Genomic DNA, 18,924 nt, shown 5'->3' on the forward strand with positions numbered 1-18,924 from the left:
TCACTTTTGCAGTGTGTTTTATGGGTTTAGTACCAGCTACAACATTTGGAAATTGATAGAAAAACTTAAGAAAGGAATCAAGATGTAACAGCACAGAAATCTAATAAGGCTAATGGCCACGAGGGAACACGATAGGCAGTTATCTGGATTTGTATCCCAGGTCTGGAGGGCGGTGATTCTGGGCTAGGCCTTCCCCTCTTCCTCACTCCCTCTTCCACAGAGGACCCCTGCCCCACCACTAGCCCAGGACGGTGACTGCAGCAGAGAAAGGCAGGAAGGACCACTAAGGATGGCCCCTCACTCTGCAGGGCCGCTGCTTCTGGGGACAACGGTGTCCAATCCAATCCGTTTCCATCTAAGAGTGTGCTTTTAAAAACATGATCCATGGGCAGAAACTCTGCTAGTGTAGATTTCCCAGGCACCACCATCTGTAGGATCTAAAGAAGCAAAAGAAGGACATTCAGTGTGAGTCTCACCCCGGGCATCCCTCTGCCCTTGCCCCCAGTACCTATTTCTTGTCTGAGGTAAGGCTATGCGGAGGGGCCCTCCTGCCCGCATCAGGAGCCTGCCCAGCTCCAAGCCTGGACCTCTGAGCCACCTGTGCCCAATGTCACAGGAGCCAGGGGACATGGGCAGGGTCCCCATGATGGTTCTGCCTGACAGAAGAGCAGGCTGGACAGTCTGGACAGTGAAGAGAGACTCCACAGAGTGCCACAGCGACATAAAATCTTTAATTCACTTAAAATTTCACTGTTGTAGGTTGCTTGCTCATGTGAGTTATTAGCATGAGACAAGGACAGGAACCCAGCTTTCCTCTTCAGAGGCATGATGCTATAGATCATGGGAGGGAGGGAACCTGGTTTAGAAACTGTCCCTTGAAAATCCCAAATTATTTCTCTCTCTCTCTCTCTCTCTGTCACTATCTCTCCTTCTGATGACTGAACTAGCTTGGCATACCTAATTGTCCCCTCTTTGCCATTGACTTGCCCTCAAGAATCATTTCACAAGCAAGCAAGCAAACAAACAACTCCCTGGCAGTGCTAAATCTAAATCTGGAACCCTGGTTGCTGAGCTCAGGGTGTCAACACACCCTGCAGCCCCTGCCTGTCAGACCCCTTGTCCACCTTGCTGAGCACCTAACATCCTAGCAGAGGAGGCCAAGTGGTGTGAACTGAGGGCATCCTGCATACCCTGTCATCTCCCTGCTTTATCTGGGTATCTCCATTACCCATGGACCTCGTCCTCTTCCCTTGCTTCACATACTGCCCTTGGCAAAGCTTTTACCCTTCATCTACCAAAGGAGGGAAACAACACACACACACACACACACACACACACACACACACACACAGAGTATTTGGGGACTGTATTTGTTGAGATTTATGGGTTATTGAAGAAATTGCTTCTCACTCCTCTATTCTGCTTATTTTACCAACTTGTTAGATAAACTGAAGGCAGATGTCTGGGTCCGTAAACTGTACGATTTGAATTCTGAATTCTTGATTCTCCTTTAAAAATCCTCCCATCTCCCCCTCAGGCAGTCCTCTTGCAGAAACCCTTCTCTCTTTCTACTTCTGCTCCCCTCTCCACTGACTTTCCAAATCTCACTGCTGTTCCCCAGGAGGAACTGCCTGGCAAAGCCCCCTCGTGCCAAGGCTTCTGGCTCCAACAGAATTCCCAACACCTTGTTTCTTCATGAATCTGTTGCCAACACACTAGTATCTACCTTTTCTGAAGCCACTCATCTTTGTTACTATCTCACTCCTTTGGAGGAAGGAGTTCTGTAGGTTCAGGTGTATAGCCTGGTTCCTTTACAGATGCCAAATTTGTTTCTATCAAAGTTCTAGGGGATCTTCCTATCATGGGCAGATCAGGGAAATGAGGTTGTTGTTGTTGTTGTTGTTGTTGTTGTTGTTGTTGTTTTCACATTCCAGAGTTAAAAACATGGCCTTTCCCCAGCTTTTGTCTTTCTAGAAAAAAGAGTCCCATGGATTCTATGTGCTCCTGATAGTACAAACTCCCCAAATAGTACAAACTTCTGATCATTTTGGAGTTGTAGACCCTGTCTGGCTTGGTTACACTATTGGAATTGCACCTGTCACCCAGAGGAAAAACTTTATGTCACCAACCCTACAAAATGTCACTCACCACCTTTACACTGGTCGCCGTGCGTACTTGCGGCGATACAGCTCATCCACCCGCTCCAGGTACCACGTGCCTGGGAAAAGACTGCTTGTGTCCCCAGGTGGTGAGAAATTCACTGTGAACGAGAAGGGGCAATACTTACAAAAAGCTACATGGGGTTAGGGAAGAGAAAAGAGTCCTAAGGATGCCTCCACCTGAAGCTCTCCTGGCTGTGTGGCAAGGGGCTGTGAAGCCACCTGTCACAACCCAGCAGAGCCCTGGACCTTGTACTAGATCTAGTACTAACCTTATGTGCTTGATCCAAGCAGCCATCTTGGATCAAGTACATAAGCCTTGGCTATTAGAAATTTGGTGTAGGAGTATGACGTTTTCCCACAGTGAACATGACCTTCTTCTCTTGAAGTCCTCTTTCTGTCCTCTTGCCAGTGTATATGTACACCTCAGATCTCCCTGTCTTCCAGTATGCCCTAAGTTCTCTGGCTCTGACTCATTGTATTATTTCTGGTCTTTGTCCACCAATGCTCATCTCAGAAGTCCTATTTCTATTTTAATTGCTTTTCCTCTTTGCCCTAAGGTGTCCCCTGTTCCAGAGAAGATGGATGACTACTAGGCCTAGGTTTTCTGGAACATTCCCGGTTCCGCATATTCTGTCTTTCTTTCAGACCACACTGCAAACCATATGTCCCAACTCTTGCTTGAGAAAAGATGTTTTGTTTTGGTATTGGTTTTAAAACCACCATCTGGTCTCTCTAGTCATAACTTTAGCTCCTTTTCCTTTGTTGCTTTATTGGGCAATATTTTGTTTTTTATGTTTGATAGGGAAAGGGGGCAGGTGAGCAAAAACAGTAATATCTGTTGATAATTTATTTAAGTACATTAATTCAATTAATCTCTTTGGCAATCCTGCAAAGTTGGTATGATTTTAGAAGTAAGACAACTGAGAAAACTTCAATAATTTTCCCAAAGATGAAGAGCTAGTGAGTGTCACAGGTTGGTTTAGATTTGAATATCTATCTCCAAAGTCTGGGCTCTTTTAACCGTTGCATAGATAGCCATTTCCAAGACCACATGTCTGGTGTCCTTGGGACTGCATTTTCAGCATCCTGTTTTGAGTAGTTAACTACAATCTATACCAAGAAGGTACATGCTGCCTCACACCTCTTCTCCACTCTGCCTTCTGCTTTACCACCCAATTTTTGCTCCTTTGGACCTAACAGATTTTCTCCCAATCATATCTCATAGACATCCTCAGCCCGGGCCACTATAGTCCAGACCTATGATGAATCTCCAGTTCTCTGCCACTGACAGAGTGGAATCTGAGAAAATTTCCTTCTCCTTTCTCTCTGTCTTTTTCTTACCCTTATGGTAGAATTGTTCCCTTTGGTCCATTATTTCTGTGAACTCCTGAGGGGACATACGCTTCCGGGAGGCGAGACGTTTTGGCAGGTCTGACATACTAGACACCAGCTTCTCCAGGGGGGATCCTGGGAATCAAAGGCAAGATTGTTAAATCTGCTTTCACTGTCATTATCACTGCAAGCCCAATAGAGAGCCAGGTTCTGTGGGAGCTCCAACCCTGGCGGAAAGTGCTGTGTGTGACTTGGAATATTGAGAAATGATAAAAATCAGCAAACATAATGTTAGTGAAACATATGGGGAGACACACTCTTTTATTCCAGGTATGTCCCACATAGTGCTAAGATGTACACCCTTGATCCCATCTGACATAAAGTAATCAAAAACATGTATTGAAAATCTCAAATCCATCAACTTCTCTTTAACCAGTTGCAACCAAATGGCCATTAATTACCTCCTGCCTGGACTGTTTGCTGGAACAACCTGTTTCCCCTTTCTACCTTTGTTTCTCTTCAACCTAGTTCCAAGTAGTAGCCAGGCAAATGCTTCAACTATATATAGTATACAAATGTACTCCATTGCTTAAATCCCTTCAGGGAGTTCCTCTGTTCTTTTTTTTTTTTTCCAGAGATTTATTTATTTATTTAATTTGAGAGACAGACAGACAGAAATAGAAAGAGCACAAGCAGGGATAGGGGCAGAAGGAGAGGGAGAAGCAGACTCCCCGCTGAGTAGGAAGCCTGTTGTGGGACACCATCCCAGGACCTGGAGATCTATACCTGAGCTGAAGGCAGATGCTTAACTGACTGAGCCACATAGGTGCCCCAATTCCTCTATACTTAAGCTCAACATTATTCTGTCCAGATGAGCCTCAGTAGTGGTGAGGCAGAGAGTGGTTTCTTTTATCGGAAGAATCTTACCAGAAGTGCCAATAGAAAGACAGGACTCACCTGGAGAAGCATCCTGGGACACTCTAAATGAAAAAAAACTTGCTGCCAAGCCAGAGCCGTAAGAGAAGGCCCCAATCCTGGAGCCAGCCAAGTCTTGGGCAGAGTGCCTGCATGGAAAGAAATCAAAACCCAAGAAGTGCATTGGCATTATATTCTGTCCTTCAAATAAACCATAAACCTATCACCCCAATCTAGTCAATGACTTGCAAGTAGAAATGGGCTCCAGGCATTTTGCACGAAGATGAGCTTTTGGAAGACCCTGTAGATAGACTCAGAAAGAAGAAAACTTGCCAGGGGACTGGCCAAAATCTAAGATACAAAAAGCACATTGAGCATAACAGAATTTGGGGCATAAAAGGAGCTTCTCCCCTCCTATGAGGACAAGAAGAATTCAGTGAAATCTGAGGTTTGGAGGTCAGGCCACTTCAAGGCTTCCAGGTTTTCTGGCAGTGTTTCAGCAGTTGTACCTTTTTATCATCCCCTCAACAGTAATAATTTGATTGAGTCCATATATGTATCTCCTATGTTATGTGCAGGTACTATAGTAAAGCATTTCCTTATAAAACCCATAAACAGAATATCAATAGAAATAACAACTAGCATCCAAGCACTTGATGAGGATTAGCATTTATAATTTAACATTTATGCATTTATAAATGCATTATAAATATAAATTATAAATGCATTTATAATTTAACATTTGTCAAAACACTAGACAGTAGGTATTGTTATTGTGCATGTTTTATAGATGGAGCAAGTGAAGCATGTAGAGGTCAAGTATTTTTCCAAGATCAAAGCTAATAAGTGGTATTTAGACCTCATTTATGGGTTCTAAAGCTAGACTCTCCTTTCTTTTTTTTTTTTTTTTAAAGCTAGACTCTCCTAACCACCATGCTTTACTAGGGACAGAGATTTTAAATGTATGAGATAAAAATATGCATCAAAGTCCTACAATTTTCTTGCTCCATCCAAGTAGATCTTACACATCCCTTAATATTATACATCATCACTTTGGAGACCACTGTTTCATACTGATTCTAAATCTGCCTATACATGCACCTTTGAAATGAGTTTCATTATCTTTTCTTCTATCTTTCCTTCCTTAAAAATTTCTGGATCAGAAGATGAACCAAACCTGGTTTACCCCTCAGACCATAAGGTGGGGGGTAGGAGGCAGGGCTACGTGCAGTACTCACTGGGACAGAAGGGAAGCCAGGCACCCGTAAAGAGATGAGGTGTACATATTCCCATTGTGTGTGGAGAGGTAAAGGGAGGCCTTGGTTTTCTTGTTGAATGAGTCCAGGGAGACCTTTTGAAGTGCTTTATCCATGTCCTTGTTGGTGTAGGTGTCTTCCAGCTTCAGCCCCCTGGGAGGCAGCCAGAGACACAGGCCAGGTGAGAGACCACAAAAGGGGAAAGAGACAGCAAGGGGGAAAAGTAAGAGCTCCTGGAGAGACTTTTAGACACATATTTTTACTACAAAATATTTGGAAATACAGACAAGCACAAAGTCCTACCATTCAGAGTGCATTTGGGTCAATTTTTCTTGTGGCATCCATCCCTGTTTTCATAAGGCTAACTAGAAAACAAAAGCATGCTATATATTCTATTCAGCATGAATCACTAACTAATTTTCTCTATGACCTTAAATCATCATCCCTAAGCATTTTAAAGGCTGCAGAATGAGCCATGATATGATGTGCCCTACTAGAACCAGTCTCCCCATTCCTGTCCTCCCCAGTTTAAGCACTACATGTTCCCTCACACACGTGGATTTACTGAGCCATTTTGGGCCTTTGTTTTGTGTTTTCTTTTTCTCCCCAAAGCCCTTGTATCAATTTACACATCTACTGTTGCCTGTTTTCCCAGAGCCTCATCAATTCTGGGTATTCAAAAATTTTTAAAGGCTATGTAAGGAAAATGGTAACTTGTTTAAATTTGTTACTAATGAGTAAGCACATTTGAAAATAGGAGTAACTGGCTTCAATCTACCTTCTCCCGCCGCGTAGAAAAAAAAGGCGGGAGAAGCCCCGGCGGCGTCTAGGGCTGTGCATTTCTTCTTTGGGGAAATTTCTGGTCCATATCTTTTGTTTATTTTTCTATTAGGGTGTTTATCACTGATGAGACTTCCATATATTAATGATATTAAACTATTGTCTTTGATATATGTTAGATTTTTTTTTCATGGGGCAAGTCTTATAAGTAGTGTTTGTGCTCATTTTGATGTTTTGTGTTTGATGTTAGTGGCAGGGTTAGTAGTAATAGTTAGTAATGGGGACAAATATTGGTAGAATACTCCAAAACTTGAACTAAACAGCTACCAAGAAGAAAAGGGAATATTTTGTTTCCAGTGGGAATTGTGTATTGAAGATAATTCTTTTCTATATGTCTTGGAGTAATGCATCAATAAACAATATTCTTCAAAGGGGGTGAGCTGGACTATCTCCACTTCATAGATAGGGAAATTAAGTTAATAGGGCAAGACATTAACTCAACAATGGCAAGTGAGAATGAGGCCTGTTGCTCCCAAGTTGCCATCCTGTACTGTGATTATTTGCTTTGAGGTGTTTCTGTCCATAAAGACTGTAAGATCCTTGAGGCAAGGATCATGGAGTCACATTCATTTTGGTATCCCTAGAGTCTAGAATGATGCCTGACGCATAGTTGATGCTCACAAAATGTTTACTGACTGAATGATTTATCCACTCTCCCTTTCCCCTTTTTCTTATTCTCTGACGCTTCTTATAGCCACTTTATTTAGAGGTGCTGGCAAATTCCCTGTGTTCCCTAGAGATAAAAGGTGGAGGGCCTTATGCAGACCATATGGACTTGGTGTCATTTCTATTCTGTTGGAGGACTGTCCCCTCCCTGCAGGGTTGGCTGATGATACAAACTCAAGGTGTGAGGAAATCTCCTCCTTCCTCAGCCCTCAAGAACCTCTAGGTTCCCCAAAGAGGACCTACCTGAAGGTCTCCAGCTCCTTATAGAGGCTGGTCTGTGTGTCACTGCTGGCTGACAGGAAGTCATTGAACATCAGGCGAGCCAGGGATTTCTGGACTATCTTGCAGAAGGGTGTGTGAAAGATCATAAACTGTAAGTCATCGAGAGTGAAAGGCCGATCGATGCCAGCTGGAAGAGGAAGTGTGAAAGTAAGGATGTGCCATGGCAGATGAGCCACGTAGACCTACACCCCAAGACCTAAGTATGCTGAGAGTCTTGTGGCAGCTCCTACTCCAGCAAACACATGTAAGGTTTGTTCATTGACTTTACAAGCATTTTACTAAGCACTCTACTTATAAAGAAAGGAAAAAAGAAACAAATGTTTTCTTCCTGTCTACTATTGCCAACCTTTATGACAGATAATTCCTCCAAATCAAACTAGTGTTGTGTTACTTTCTTTATTTTTCAGAGGAGGAAACAAAGTCTCTAAAATATGAAGATAGGTCATGTGTCCAAGGTTACCCAGCTTGAAAATGGCTGACATTGGATTTAGGTTCTGATGTCTCTGAACCTATCGACACCCCACACTGTCTCTTAGTACTGAGAGCCAAAGCAGCATCAATCAAATTCTATATTAGGTTAAGGAGCAAAATTAGAATGCTGAAAGAATTCAGAGTTGGTGAGAGCAATTAGCCAATAGCAAGTTTACAGTGGATGGAAGGTAGAGAAGTCCAAGTCCACTGCTTACTCATAGGAGCCAGCAGTGATGGCTGGCATCTGTTTCAGTGCAGTGGAAAGGGGTAAGACGTGGCTCCTAAGGCCACCCCTATAGCATCCGTGCTCTGACACTTCCACAAGTGCCTTTTCCCACACTGAAAACTGCCTATCCAGGTGCCCTTCAGGCCATGGTTAATCAGGTAAGAACCCTTCTGTTTTTTAAAGTAGATTGCTCTGAACTTTTAAAATAAAGCTTGTTTCCCGATTATGAAAGCAGTACATATTTTCTTAGCAGGGAAACTCAAACTAAGGGTGAATATAAAATTAATTTGTAACATTACCATCCAAAGAAAAATCACTAACACTTTAGTACACTGAGAGTAGAAGTAAGATTTTTCATCATCGATCAGACTTTAAAAGGTAGCAAATTACAAACTGTGAGTCAAATCAATCCTGACTTCAACAGAAACAAATCCAAGCCCCAGTAGGATGTGGTTATTCTTGATTCACCACAGCACCTCCCTAGGTGGCTGACACCCACTGGTTTCCTATTGGCAGCTTTGGCCCTAGGTTGTTTACTTTCTTTCATTTAGCTCAAGTTAGAGGCAGGTTCATACTTGAATTTGGATTGCTTCCAGATGGACTTTAGCATAGACCCAGAGAAGGGTGTAGGAGGAAGGGAACATGAAGCAACTCCCTTGAGATCATTTTTGAAGGGGAGAAGAAACTTTGTCTAAAACTTTTAGAACCAACTCATGGCCCCAGAAATAGAATATCTACTTTCTGTCCTCTGAGTCCCATACCTTGTTTCCACTGTTTCTGGATTTTTTGACGGTATAATGTGTAACACCTGTCCAAGGCCCGTAGGTAGCACTGGATGGAGAGCTTCCCATCCACTATTGGGTACTCTGTAGCCGCATCTGGTTTGTAGAAGTCGTATACATTCTCCATGTGGGTTCCTCTAAGCCCTGGCAAGGCACACAGAGAGATTCAGGGACTGTATAACGCAGCCCTCATGGAGCAGAGAGGATGGAGAGCCATGTACTAACAGTTTCTTGGCCTTTCTCTGTCTGAGCCCACTCAAATTCCCTCCCAAATTTAAAGGGAGTTGAATAGATGGTTACTCATATAAATGAGATTTATATTTCCATTTCCATACGTATATGGCCTTAACCAAATCTGGAATAGATGCCAAAAGTCTCAAAGGAGAACCTTTCTCCTTATACCCAATTATCTTCTTTCACCTTAAATTGTCAGTCAGGCTCCTTAAAGAGCCTCATCTGCAGCGCCAATGTCATACATTCCATGCATCATTATTACAATGCATGATGGTGCAGAAGAGGAAACCTCACTAATCCCTCTCTTTCCTTCCTCTCTGCCCTTTGTTCCCCAGTTCAGCCCCTTGAAGGCAAGCCATGTCATCCTCAAATCCATACTTCAGCCCTGCGTAGTGGGTATGACAACTTGGGATTGGGAGCTATGCATTTGCTGTGCACAGTCTCTTGGTACCACATTTTCACAGTTTATCACAGACCTCTCTCGAGGGTCAGAGGGGCCTTGGGCCCAACTAGCATGGCCACAGCTCCAGCCCCACCTGTGGGGCGAGCATTCCCACTGGGATACACTGCAATGTCTCCACAGACCACCATCGCATAGCGACCTGTAATGAGAGACAAGAAGTAATTATCTCTACTGGACATCACTACACAAATTTCAAGTAGACTGTGAGCAAGGCACAATTTTGAGTACTGAAGACAGACCAGTGAACAAAAATAAAAATCTCTTTCCTCATGATAAGTCTATATATCAGGTACAGTTACTCCCTCCTTATCCACACAGAAATGGAGGCCCAAAGAACTTCAGTCACTTGGCCCAAGCCACACAATTAATAGATGACATGATAAGGATTCAGAGTCAGGATTCTAACACAAATTCATTGAAACCCAAGAAATTTCTTCTAAGAATTATAACAATTCCAACTCCAACCCCAAATATAAATATATATATTTTTTTATATATTTGGAGTTGGAATATATATATATATATATATATATATATATATATATATACACACACACTTCTTCAGATGGGCGAGAAGATCTCTGAATGGCAGTGTGGAAATGCACTGCACAGCAAATCATCCACCTCTTTTTGGCCTTGCTTTGAAATAAAGAATATTGGGTTAGATAATCTCTAAGGTCCCTGCCAACATTAAGAATTTATAATCAATGTTATAACTTACATTAATTATATTAATTATAAATCATTTTAATTATGAATGTTTTAAATTCCAGTTTCCACTTAGTAAACATACTAAGTGCCTTGACTATACAGATAATATTCATTCGCATCCCTGTGGATCTCTTGTACAGTCCTTTTACCAGCCCTGCAAGGCTGGTTGCCAAATAGAGCTCTGAGGCTGAAAGTAGTTAAGGGATTTAAGCAAGATACAGGATAATATATTGAGTACAAAATATACAGTGCCTTAATGGCTCAGGGGATTCAGTATCCAACTCTTGATTTCAGTCAGGTCATGATCTCAGGGTCGTGGGATCAAGCCCAGCACTGGGCTTGGGGGCTCAGCACAGAGTCTGCTTATCCCATGCCCTCTGTCCCTCCCCACTTCCTTCTCTCATAAATAAGCAGATAAATAAAATAATTTTTAAAAAAATATGTTAAGCAAAAGATAATTTCCTAGTAACCAGGCAAGGGAGTAAGAGAATAAATACTCCATGTAATAGTTTATCCTGTGACTCTTTTCTTTGTTTTGTTTTTTTATCCTGTGGTTCTTTAGGTCTATTTCTACCGGCATGCTTTCTCTTTAATACACAAGCTTGTTTAAATCTCCATCTCTCAGAGGCTCAGGAGAAACTTATGAGAAATAGGAATATGTTGGATTTGGTTGGGTGTCTCATCCATGCCACACACTATATTTAAGATATCAGATCCTCCACTTTTCTTACCTATAAATCAGGCATAATACCTACTTCCTAGGTATTAGGAAGTACCTAGGTATTAGGAAGCTTTGGGGGTCTAAATGAATGGCTATGTGAACACGCTACCTAATTAACAGTATAAAGCTATCCAGGTCTAAGCATTTATCATCATTGTGGTTGTCGATGATAGCAGCAGCTGTGTGAATAGGTTGTCGTCCCCTCCCTGATGAAATCGCTGGGGAAATGAAGAAACAAAACTGAGGATTCAACCTCTAACCCAGTTCCTTTCTTACATAAGATCTTGGGAAGCACATACCATCCCAGGAGCTGGATTCCACCCAGTTGGCAGCATTGAAGAGGGAGGCAGTGCCACCGTAGCAGGCATTGGTGGTATCTATGCCCTCAATGTCAGTATTGCCCGAATCCTGGAAGAGCTCCATGAGCACTGTTTTGACAGCCTTGGACCTGTCAATGATGGTCTCAGTGCCCACTTCCAGCCAACCCACAGAGTCCCATGGGAGCTGTGTGCGTTCCATCAGCCGCTGCACCACCGTCAGGCACAGGGAGTTGATGTCCTCCTGGACGGAGCAGAAGCCCATATGGGTTTGGCCCAAGCCCACCGTGTACCTCCCTGCTTCCACATTGTTATACTTCTCCAGGTCTGTTTGGTCCACATACTGGGCAGGGAAATAGACCTCCAGGGCAAGGATGCCCACATCCTTTGGCCAAGTGTCTGTTTTGGCCAAGGGGCCAGCAGAGATTGTAGAAAGCCTGTAGTGGAGATAACAATCAAAATCCTAGTAATGGTCTCCAGCCAGTCTCCTCAAAATACAATATAGCAATCATTTCATTCATTTTTCATGTGTTTTGAAGCTATATTATCAGATGAGTACAAGTTTAAGGTGGTTATCTTTCTGTTGAGTTAACCCTTTTATCCTTATCAAAGGTCCCTCTTCAATTTATCTTTGTGATAGTCCTGCCACCAAGTCTACTTTTCCTGATGTTAAGAAAGCTGCCTTAGCAAAGAAGAAGTCAAACTCTCCCTCTTCGCCGATGACATGATACTCTACATAGAAAACCCAAAAGTCTCCACCCCAAGATTGCTAGAACTCATACAGCAATTCGGTAGCGTGGCAGGATACAAAATCAATGCCCAGAAGTCAGTGGCATTTCTATACACTAACAATGAGACTGAAGAAAGGGAAATTAAGGAGTCAATCCCATTTACAATTGCACCCAAAAGCATAAGATACCTAGGAATAAACCTAACCAAAGATGTAAAGGATCTATACCCTCAAAACTATAGAACACGTCTGAAAGAAATTGAGGAAGACACAAAGAGATGGAAAAATATTCCATGCTCATGGATTGGCAGAATTAATATTGTGAAAATGTCAATGTTACCCAGGGCAATATACACGTTTAATGCAATCCCTATCAAAATACCATGGACTTTCCTCAGAGAGTTAGAACAAATTATTTTAAGATTTGTGTGGAATCAGAAAAGACCCCGAATAGCCAGGGGAATTTTAAAAAAGAAAACCATATCTGGGGGCATCACAATGCCAGATTTCAGGTTGTACTACAAAGCTGTGGTCATCAAGACAGTGTGGTACTGGCACAAAAACAGACACATAGATCAATGGAACAGAATAGAGAATCCAGAAGTGGACCCTGAACTTTATGGTCAACTAATATTCGATAAAGGAGGAAAGACTATCCACTGGAAGAAAGACAGTCTCTTCAATAAATGGTGCTGGGAAAATTGGACATCCACATGCAGAAGAATGAAACTAGACCACTCTCTTTCACCATACACAAAGATAAACTCAAAATGGATGAAAGATCTAAATGTGAGACAAGATTCCATCAAAATCCTAGAGAAGAACACAGGCAACACCCTTTTTGAACTCGGCCATAGTAACTTCTTGCAAGATACATCCACAAAGGCAAAAGAAACAAAAGGAAAAATGAACTATTGGGACTTCATCAAGATAAGAAGCTTTTGCACAGCAAAGGATACAGTCAACAAAACTCAAAGACAACCTACAGAATGGGAGAAGATATTTGCAAATGACATATCAGATAAAGGGCTAGTTTCCAAGATCCCTAAAGAACTTATTAAACTCAACACCAAAGAAACAAACAATCCAATCATGAAATGGGCAAAAGACATGAACAGAAATCTCACAGAGGAAGACATAGACATGGCCAACAAGCACATGAGAAAATGCTCTGCATCACTTGCCATCAGGGAAATACAAATCAAAACCACAATGAGATACCACCTCACACCAGTGAGAATGGGGAAAATTAACAAGGCAGGAAACAACAAATGTTGGAGAGGATGCGGAGAAAAGGGAACCCTCATACACTGTTGGTGGGAATGTGAACTGGTGCAGCCACTCTGGAAAACTGTGTGGAGGTTCCTCAAACAGTTAAAAATATACCTGCCCTATGACCCAGCAATTGCACTGTTGGGGATTTACCCCAAAGATACAAATGCAATGAAACGCCAGGACACCTGCACCCCGATGTTTCTAGCAGCAATGGCCACGATAGCCAAACTGTGGAAGGAGCCTCGGTGTCCAACGAAAGATGAATGGATAAAGAAGATGTGGTTTATGTATACAATGGAATATTACTCAGCTATTAGAAATGACAAATACCCACCATTTGCTTCAACGTGGATGGAACTGGAGGGTATTATGCTGAGTGAAGTAAGTCAGTCGGAGAAGGACAAACATTATATGTTCTCATTCATTTGGGGAATCTAAATAATAGTGAAAGGGAATATAAGGGAAGGGAGAAGAAATGTGTGGGAAATATCAGAAAGGGAGACAGAACGTAAAGACTGCTAACTCTGGGAAACGAACTAGGGGTGGTAGAAGGGGAGGAGGGCGGGGGGTGGGAGTGAATGGGTGACAGGCACTGGGGGTTATTCTGTATGTTACTAAATTGAACACCAATAAAAAATAAATTAAAAAAAAAAGAAAGCTGCCTTAGTTTTTCTTTACTGTTTGCGTGGTATATCTTTTGTTGTCCTTTTATATCTTTCATTTCTCAGGGTCTTTATATTTACCACACATCTCTTCCTTTTTTTAAAAAAAGATTTTATTTATTTATTCATGACAGAGAGAGAGAGAGAGAAAGGCAGAGACACAGGCAGAAGGAGAAGCAAGCTCCATGCCGGGAGCCCTACGCAGGACTCGATCCCGGGACCCCAGGATCATGCCCCGGACCAAAGGCAGGCACCAAACTGGTGAGCCACCCAGGGACCCCCAACACATCTCTTCCAAACAGCCCATAGTTGGGTCTTTTTTTTTGTTTTTCACAAGTCTTACAATATTGGTGCTTTAATTGGAGTAACTAGTTCAATTATATTTATTGTAATGACTAATATAGATGGGATTGAATCTACTATCTCACCATTTCTATTTGTCTCATATGTCCTTTGCTTCTTTATTTCTTCTGTCTGGCATTCTTCTGGATTAAACAAGTATTTATTAATCCATTTTGTCTTTTCCTTTTCTTTTAATAATGACCTCAGATTACAATATGCATGCTTGGTTTATTGTAATCTAACTTAAATGAATACTTCTACTGTTTTCTGAACAGTGAAAACCATACTTTAACTTGGTTTATCCTCTCCAACCCTTTGAGCTATTATTGTCATATGGTTTACTTCTACACATGTTATAAACCTCATAGGTCATGACTTTAAAAATCTCATTCAGTTTTAAGGTGCTCCTTTCATTATTCCCTTCCTCCTTGTTTCTTTTTACTACACAAGAACACATCTGTTGTTTTTCTACTTTTTAAGGAAATTTCCTGCTTGATTCCATTCTCTCTGCCTTTTTTTTAAATAAATTTATTTTTTATTGGTGTTCAATTTGTCAACATACAGAATAACATCCAGTGCTCATCCCGTCAAGTGCCCACCTCAGTGCCCATCACCCAGTCACCCCCACCCCCCGCCCACCTCCCCTTCCACCACCCCTAGTTCATTTCCCAGAGTTAGGAGTCTTCATGTTCTGTCTCCCTTTCTGATATTTCCCACTTATTTTTTCTCCTTTCCCCTTTATTCCCTTTCACTATTTTTTATATTCCCCAAATGAATGAGAACATATAATGTTTGTCCTTCTCCGATTGACTTATTTCACTCAGCATAATACCCTCCAGTTCCATCCAGGTCGAAGCAAATTATCTCTCTGCCTTTTCTGATTGGGCCTCTGAATATTTATGGAGCACATCCAACACAGTGCTGGATTCCAGATGCACAGTAGTGAAGAAGGCATCTTTGTGCTCACCAAGAGAGCATGGTCTAATGGAAGAGGCAGACATTTTACAGCTTAATACATAGTATAACAAGAAAAGGCTGTAAGAATACAGAAGACAGAGAGAACAATTCTAAATAGGAACAGAGGGAGAAGATAATCTGTTTCTTCCCTAGACCTACCCACTTGTCTTCAATCCTGACTCCTAATACCCCTGGTGAAAGTCTGGAGTTTCTCCTTCCAGCTACAAATATAGAAATCACCAAATCCACCTCCATCTGTTCCATGAAAGTACCTGAAATCCTGTGACGTTAGTGATATTCTTCATTTTACAGATGGTGAAATCAAAGTCTGCATTGAAGCGATGTTCAGAATACCTTCATCATTATGCATGTGTTAGAAATATCCTGTCCTTTCACCACTGTGGGACCACCAAGGCATTCACCAGTGCCACCAGAGTCCTTTGACTCATATCTGGCTACAGAATTCCTTTTTTAAAAGATTTTATTTATTTATTCATGAGACACACACACAGAGAGAGAGAGAGAGAGAGAGGCAGAGACATAGGCAGAGGGAGAAGCAGGCTCCCTGCAGGGAGCCTGACATGGAACTCTAACCTGGGTCTCCAGGATCAGGCCCTGGGCTGAAGACAGCACTAAACCCCTGAGCTACCCAGGCTGCCCATGGCTACAGAATTCCTGACCATGGTGAATGACAAGATGGCTTCACAGGTACATGCATTTAGCTCTACAGCATAGAAACTATAGCTCAGATTGAGTATGTTTGTCAATCATCCTGAGGTCTAGGCTTTTGGTAAACCCCAGTTCTCCCATCAGAAAGGTCACTTTGAAGCACTGTGAGGCAAAATAGATCACAAGATCATAAGGCAGAGTATAAATATTCATCTGTATCTGACAAGAGAGGCTTGGAATTTAGTTATCTGCCCTATTTATTTGGTGTTCCCCAGGTAATTGGAGTTTGTACTCACAAATATTTGTGGAGAATCCTCCACAGTTCGTAGGAGCCAATGATTAGCCAACATTGTTCCTATGCTTGGCTGGCTTCCCCCTCAGCCTCATTCTCCTTCTGCCTTTTCTGAGCGCACTGCCTCACTCTTTTTCCAGTTAGAAATCTGAACTTTCAAAGAGAGGTTCCAAGAATCAGCCACTTGGTAACTTTTGGAACGATCTTAGTAGGGGGCTATTTCTGGAAATGGATTCTGGAGCCTTGAGAAAAAGTTAGCTTGTAGAGGCTTCCAGAAAGATCAGACCACTGCAGTTAAGAGTGTTCTTCTAATGTTGTATATTTTCTCTGGAGAATAATCACTGTATTTAATTTAAAATTGGTTTTGTTCTGAGGTTACTTGGTTTCAGATTAAGCTTAAACCATTAAGCTTTTCTTTCTTTATTCCATCTCTCCTCCTTCTCTCATGTGTCAAAATTCACTGTTACATGCCAGGCACTGTGCTAGTGAGAGGGTGCTGAGGTAGAGAAGGTGGGAAAAGAAAAGAGGAAATCAAGATTCTTAGGACTTCCTCAATCAGTGGGAGGAATACACGAGCACATGGTGGGAGTCAGAATGTGAGAAGGGCCTCAAGAGGGATATAGGCAAAATCCTACGGAGTTTGGAGGAAGTGGAGATTTCATGTGGGTGGTAGGCTCAGAAAAGGCTTCATGGAAGAGGCTAAATTTGAGATCAACTTTGAAGGATGAGTAGAACTTCTGATGCTGAAGAATTAGAGGGGGTTGCATGGGGCGGCATTCATAGCGGGAGGTGACTAAGTAAGTAGGGAGTGAAGAGTGAAGAGGATTAGGGACACGGCACATGAGAAAAACAGATGGGGACTACCAAGTGGAAGGCATGATTCTTCTTTAATCAGTGGTGAAGCATAAGCTCAGATGGAAGTTCTTGGGTTGGATTTAGAGCTGGTGCAGGTTGTAATGGATGGGACAGATGAACAGAGAAAGAGAGACAAAGAGAGACTCAAGAAAGATTTTTAATACTTTCAGGCCACAGAAAGTGGGATGAGCTGCAAGTACCCTGGAAAAGGGAAACATGTGAACCAAGGATGCCAGGAGGGGTAAGTTGGAAGAGTTCTAAAGTTTGTCTTTTGCTGGGCTTATTGAAAAAAAATCCATGTCAATCTTCACAAATACAAGAACAGCTTAAATGCTGACCTGGGGACATGTGCCCTGTCTAAAGAGGGTGGAGGAGAGTGTGGGCAATGGCAGAGAATTAGGAAGAAAATAAGAAGGCTAAGGAACATCATTCCCTACTCCACACATTTATACAGTCAGGTCCCTGGATCCCAGGCAAGGAAAGACACTGGATCAACATTGTTTTTCTATGTGTTCATGGAATGCAGTGTGGAAGTGGGAGGGATGGGCTAGTCCCACAGTCCAGTGGATGGTTTGGAGACCTAAGACCTTAGCTATAGCTATTACCATCAGTGTTCACAAGCTTCAAGCATGTGGGCCAAACCGGGGAGTGTTTACAAATAAAAGGCATGCATGTGTGCTTCTATGCACCACACATTGCACACAGACACACCATCTTACCTTTACATCCCATTTCCCCATTTCATGAATCATACTTCTGATCCCTAGTCCACTTGGAATCTTGCTACAATGACTTGAAGGAGCTGGTTTGACTAACATTGCAGTTGACCCAGAATGCTGCAGGTCTTGGCAGGATTTGGGGGAAAGGGGGGAACAGTGGTGGAGAAGAGAATGCTAGGGACCCTGGTACTCGTATTTCCACTGCTTCATGCAGCTGGTGCAGTGAAAGATGTCATCATCTATAAATAGCAGGTATCAGAGATTTGGGATACTGGAACTCTGTAACTGAGAGGGACCATCTGTTTAGAGAGGAGGTAACTGAGACCCTAGCAGATGAACTTGCTTATCTAAGGCTGTGAGCAAGACTTGCCAACCTTTCCCTGGGATGCTAGGGAACTTTCCCTTATGTCAAGCCCTCTGCCTATCTTTTACTGGTTCCACGACACTTCTCAAAGAGTGGCCTGCAACAGTCCCTGGGAACAATGTGACTCACCTTTGGTGGGCTCCTGGAAGAAGGCTAGCTGGTGAGAGGAAGGCTTCCTTCATTGTTGTCTTTACTTGGAAAACCCTCTTCACTGAAGTCAACAGCCGTTGCATTTTCAGAGGTAGAAGCACAGAACCAACAATTCACAGTCCTTGGGAGAGCTGTCCAGCAAGCACCCCATTGGGCTTTATAGAGCTCTGAGACTCCTGACTCTGGAAGCTCCGCCTTTGCTTATCAAGGCTCAGATGGCTTCTAAAACTGGGCCAAAGGTCTCTCAGGACATGGGTGAGTTGAAGGAAAACATCATCTTTCCAACTTGTACACAGCTGCCCTGATTCTGGGCAGGTGTAAGAATGGGTGGCTCTGATTCCTCCTTTCTTTTTTTTTTTTTTAATACTTTTTTTTAAAGTTTTTATTTATTTATGATAGTCACACAGAGAGAGCGAGAGAGGCAGAGACACAGGCAGAGGGAGAAGCAGGCTCCATGCACCGGGAGCCCGACGTGGGATTCGATCCCGGGTCTCCAAGATCGCGCCCTGGGCCAAAGGCAGGCGCTAAACC

General features: G+C 42.6%; 1 protein-coding gene and 1 long non-coding RNA gene across 3 annotated transcripts in view; one reads left to right on the forward strand and one right to left on the reverse strand.

Moving 5' to 3' along the window:
* HMGCS2 (3-hydroxy-3-methylglutaryl-CoA synthase 2) lies at positions 1 to 18,575 on the reverse strand. 2 transcript variants are annotated; one of them, XM_035700989.2, is made up of 10 exons: positions 18,373 to 18,575; positions 11,361 to 11,815; positions 9,643 to 9,768; positions 8,912 to 9,076; positions 7,415 to 7,580; positions 5,648 to 5,818; positions 4,452 to 4,558; positions 3,504 to 3,629; positions 2,152 to 2,260; positions 1 to 437 (listed from the first exon to the last, which is right to left on the reverse strand). In XM_035700989.2, the coding sequence occupies exons 1-9, from the start codon at positions 18,474 to 18,476 to the stop codon at positions 2,154 to 2,156; spliced, it is 1,527 nt and encodes a 508-aa protein (XP_035556882.1). In that variant the 5' UTR covers positions 18,477 to 18,575; the 3' UTR covers positions 1 to 437; positions 2,152 to 2,153. The 2 variants fall into 2 exon arrangements, with proteins under 2 accessions (XP_035556882.1, XP_025309142.1); XM_025453357.3 differs by having other exon boundaries at positions 2,149 to 2,260; positions 18,373 to 18,574.
* LOC112664104 (uncharacterized) overlaps positions 16,370 to 18,924 on the forward strand; it is a 16,396-nt gene continuing 13,841 nt past the window's right edge. The window contains exons 1-2 of the long non-coding RNA XR_003139501.3: positions 16,370 to 16,492; positions 17,331 to 17,401. This is a non-coding gene — a long non-coding RNA (uncharacterized LOC112664104). The remainder of the gene's footprint in view (positions 16,493 to 17,330; positions 17,402 to 18,924) is intronic.

The sequence above is a fragment of the Canis lupus genome (assembly GCF_003254725.2).
Source record: "Canis lupus dingo isolate Sandy chromosome 17 unlocalized genomic scaffold, ASM325472v2 SANDYCHR17.02, whole genome shotgun sequence".
In the NCBI taxonomy this organism is placed as follows: Eukaryota; Metazoa; Chordata; class Mammalia; order Carnivora; family Canidae; genus Canis; species Canis lupus.

What these genes read in the sequence shown, in the direction of transcription:
- HMGCS2 (XM_035700989.2), bottom strand. Translation starts at nt 18,476, where the DNA reads ATGCAACGGCTGTTGACTTCAGTGAAGAGGGTTTTCCAAGTAAAGACA. An exon ending in CTGGCTTCCCTTCTGTCCCA is followed by an intron (nt 4,559 to 5,647) that starts GTGAGTACTGCA and finishes CTTTCCATGCAG; the next exon opens with GCACTCTGCCCAAGACTTGG. An exon ending in GGAACAATTCTACCATAAGG is followed by an intron (nt 2,261 to 3,503) that starts GTAAGAAAAAGA and finishes TCTCGTTCACAG; the next exon opens with TGAATTTCTCACCACCTGGG.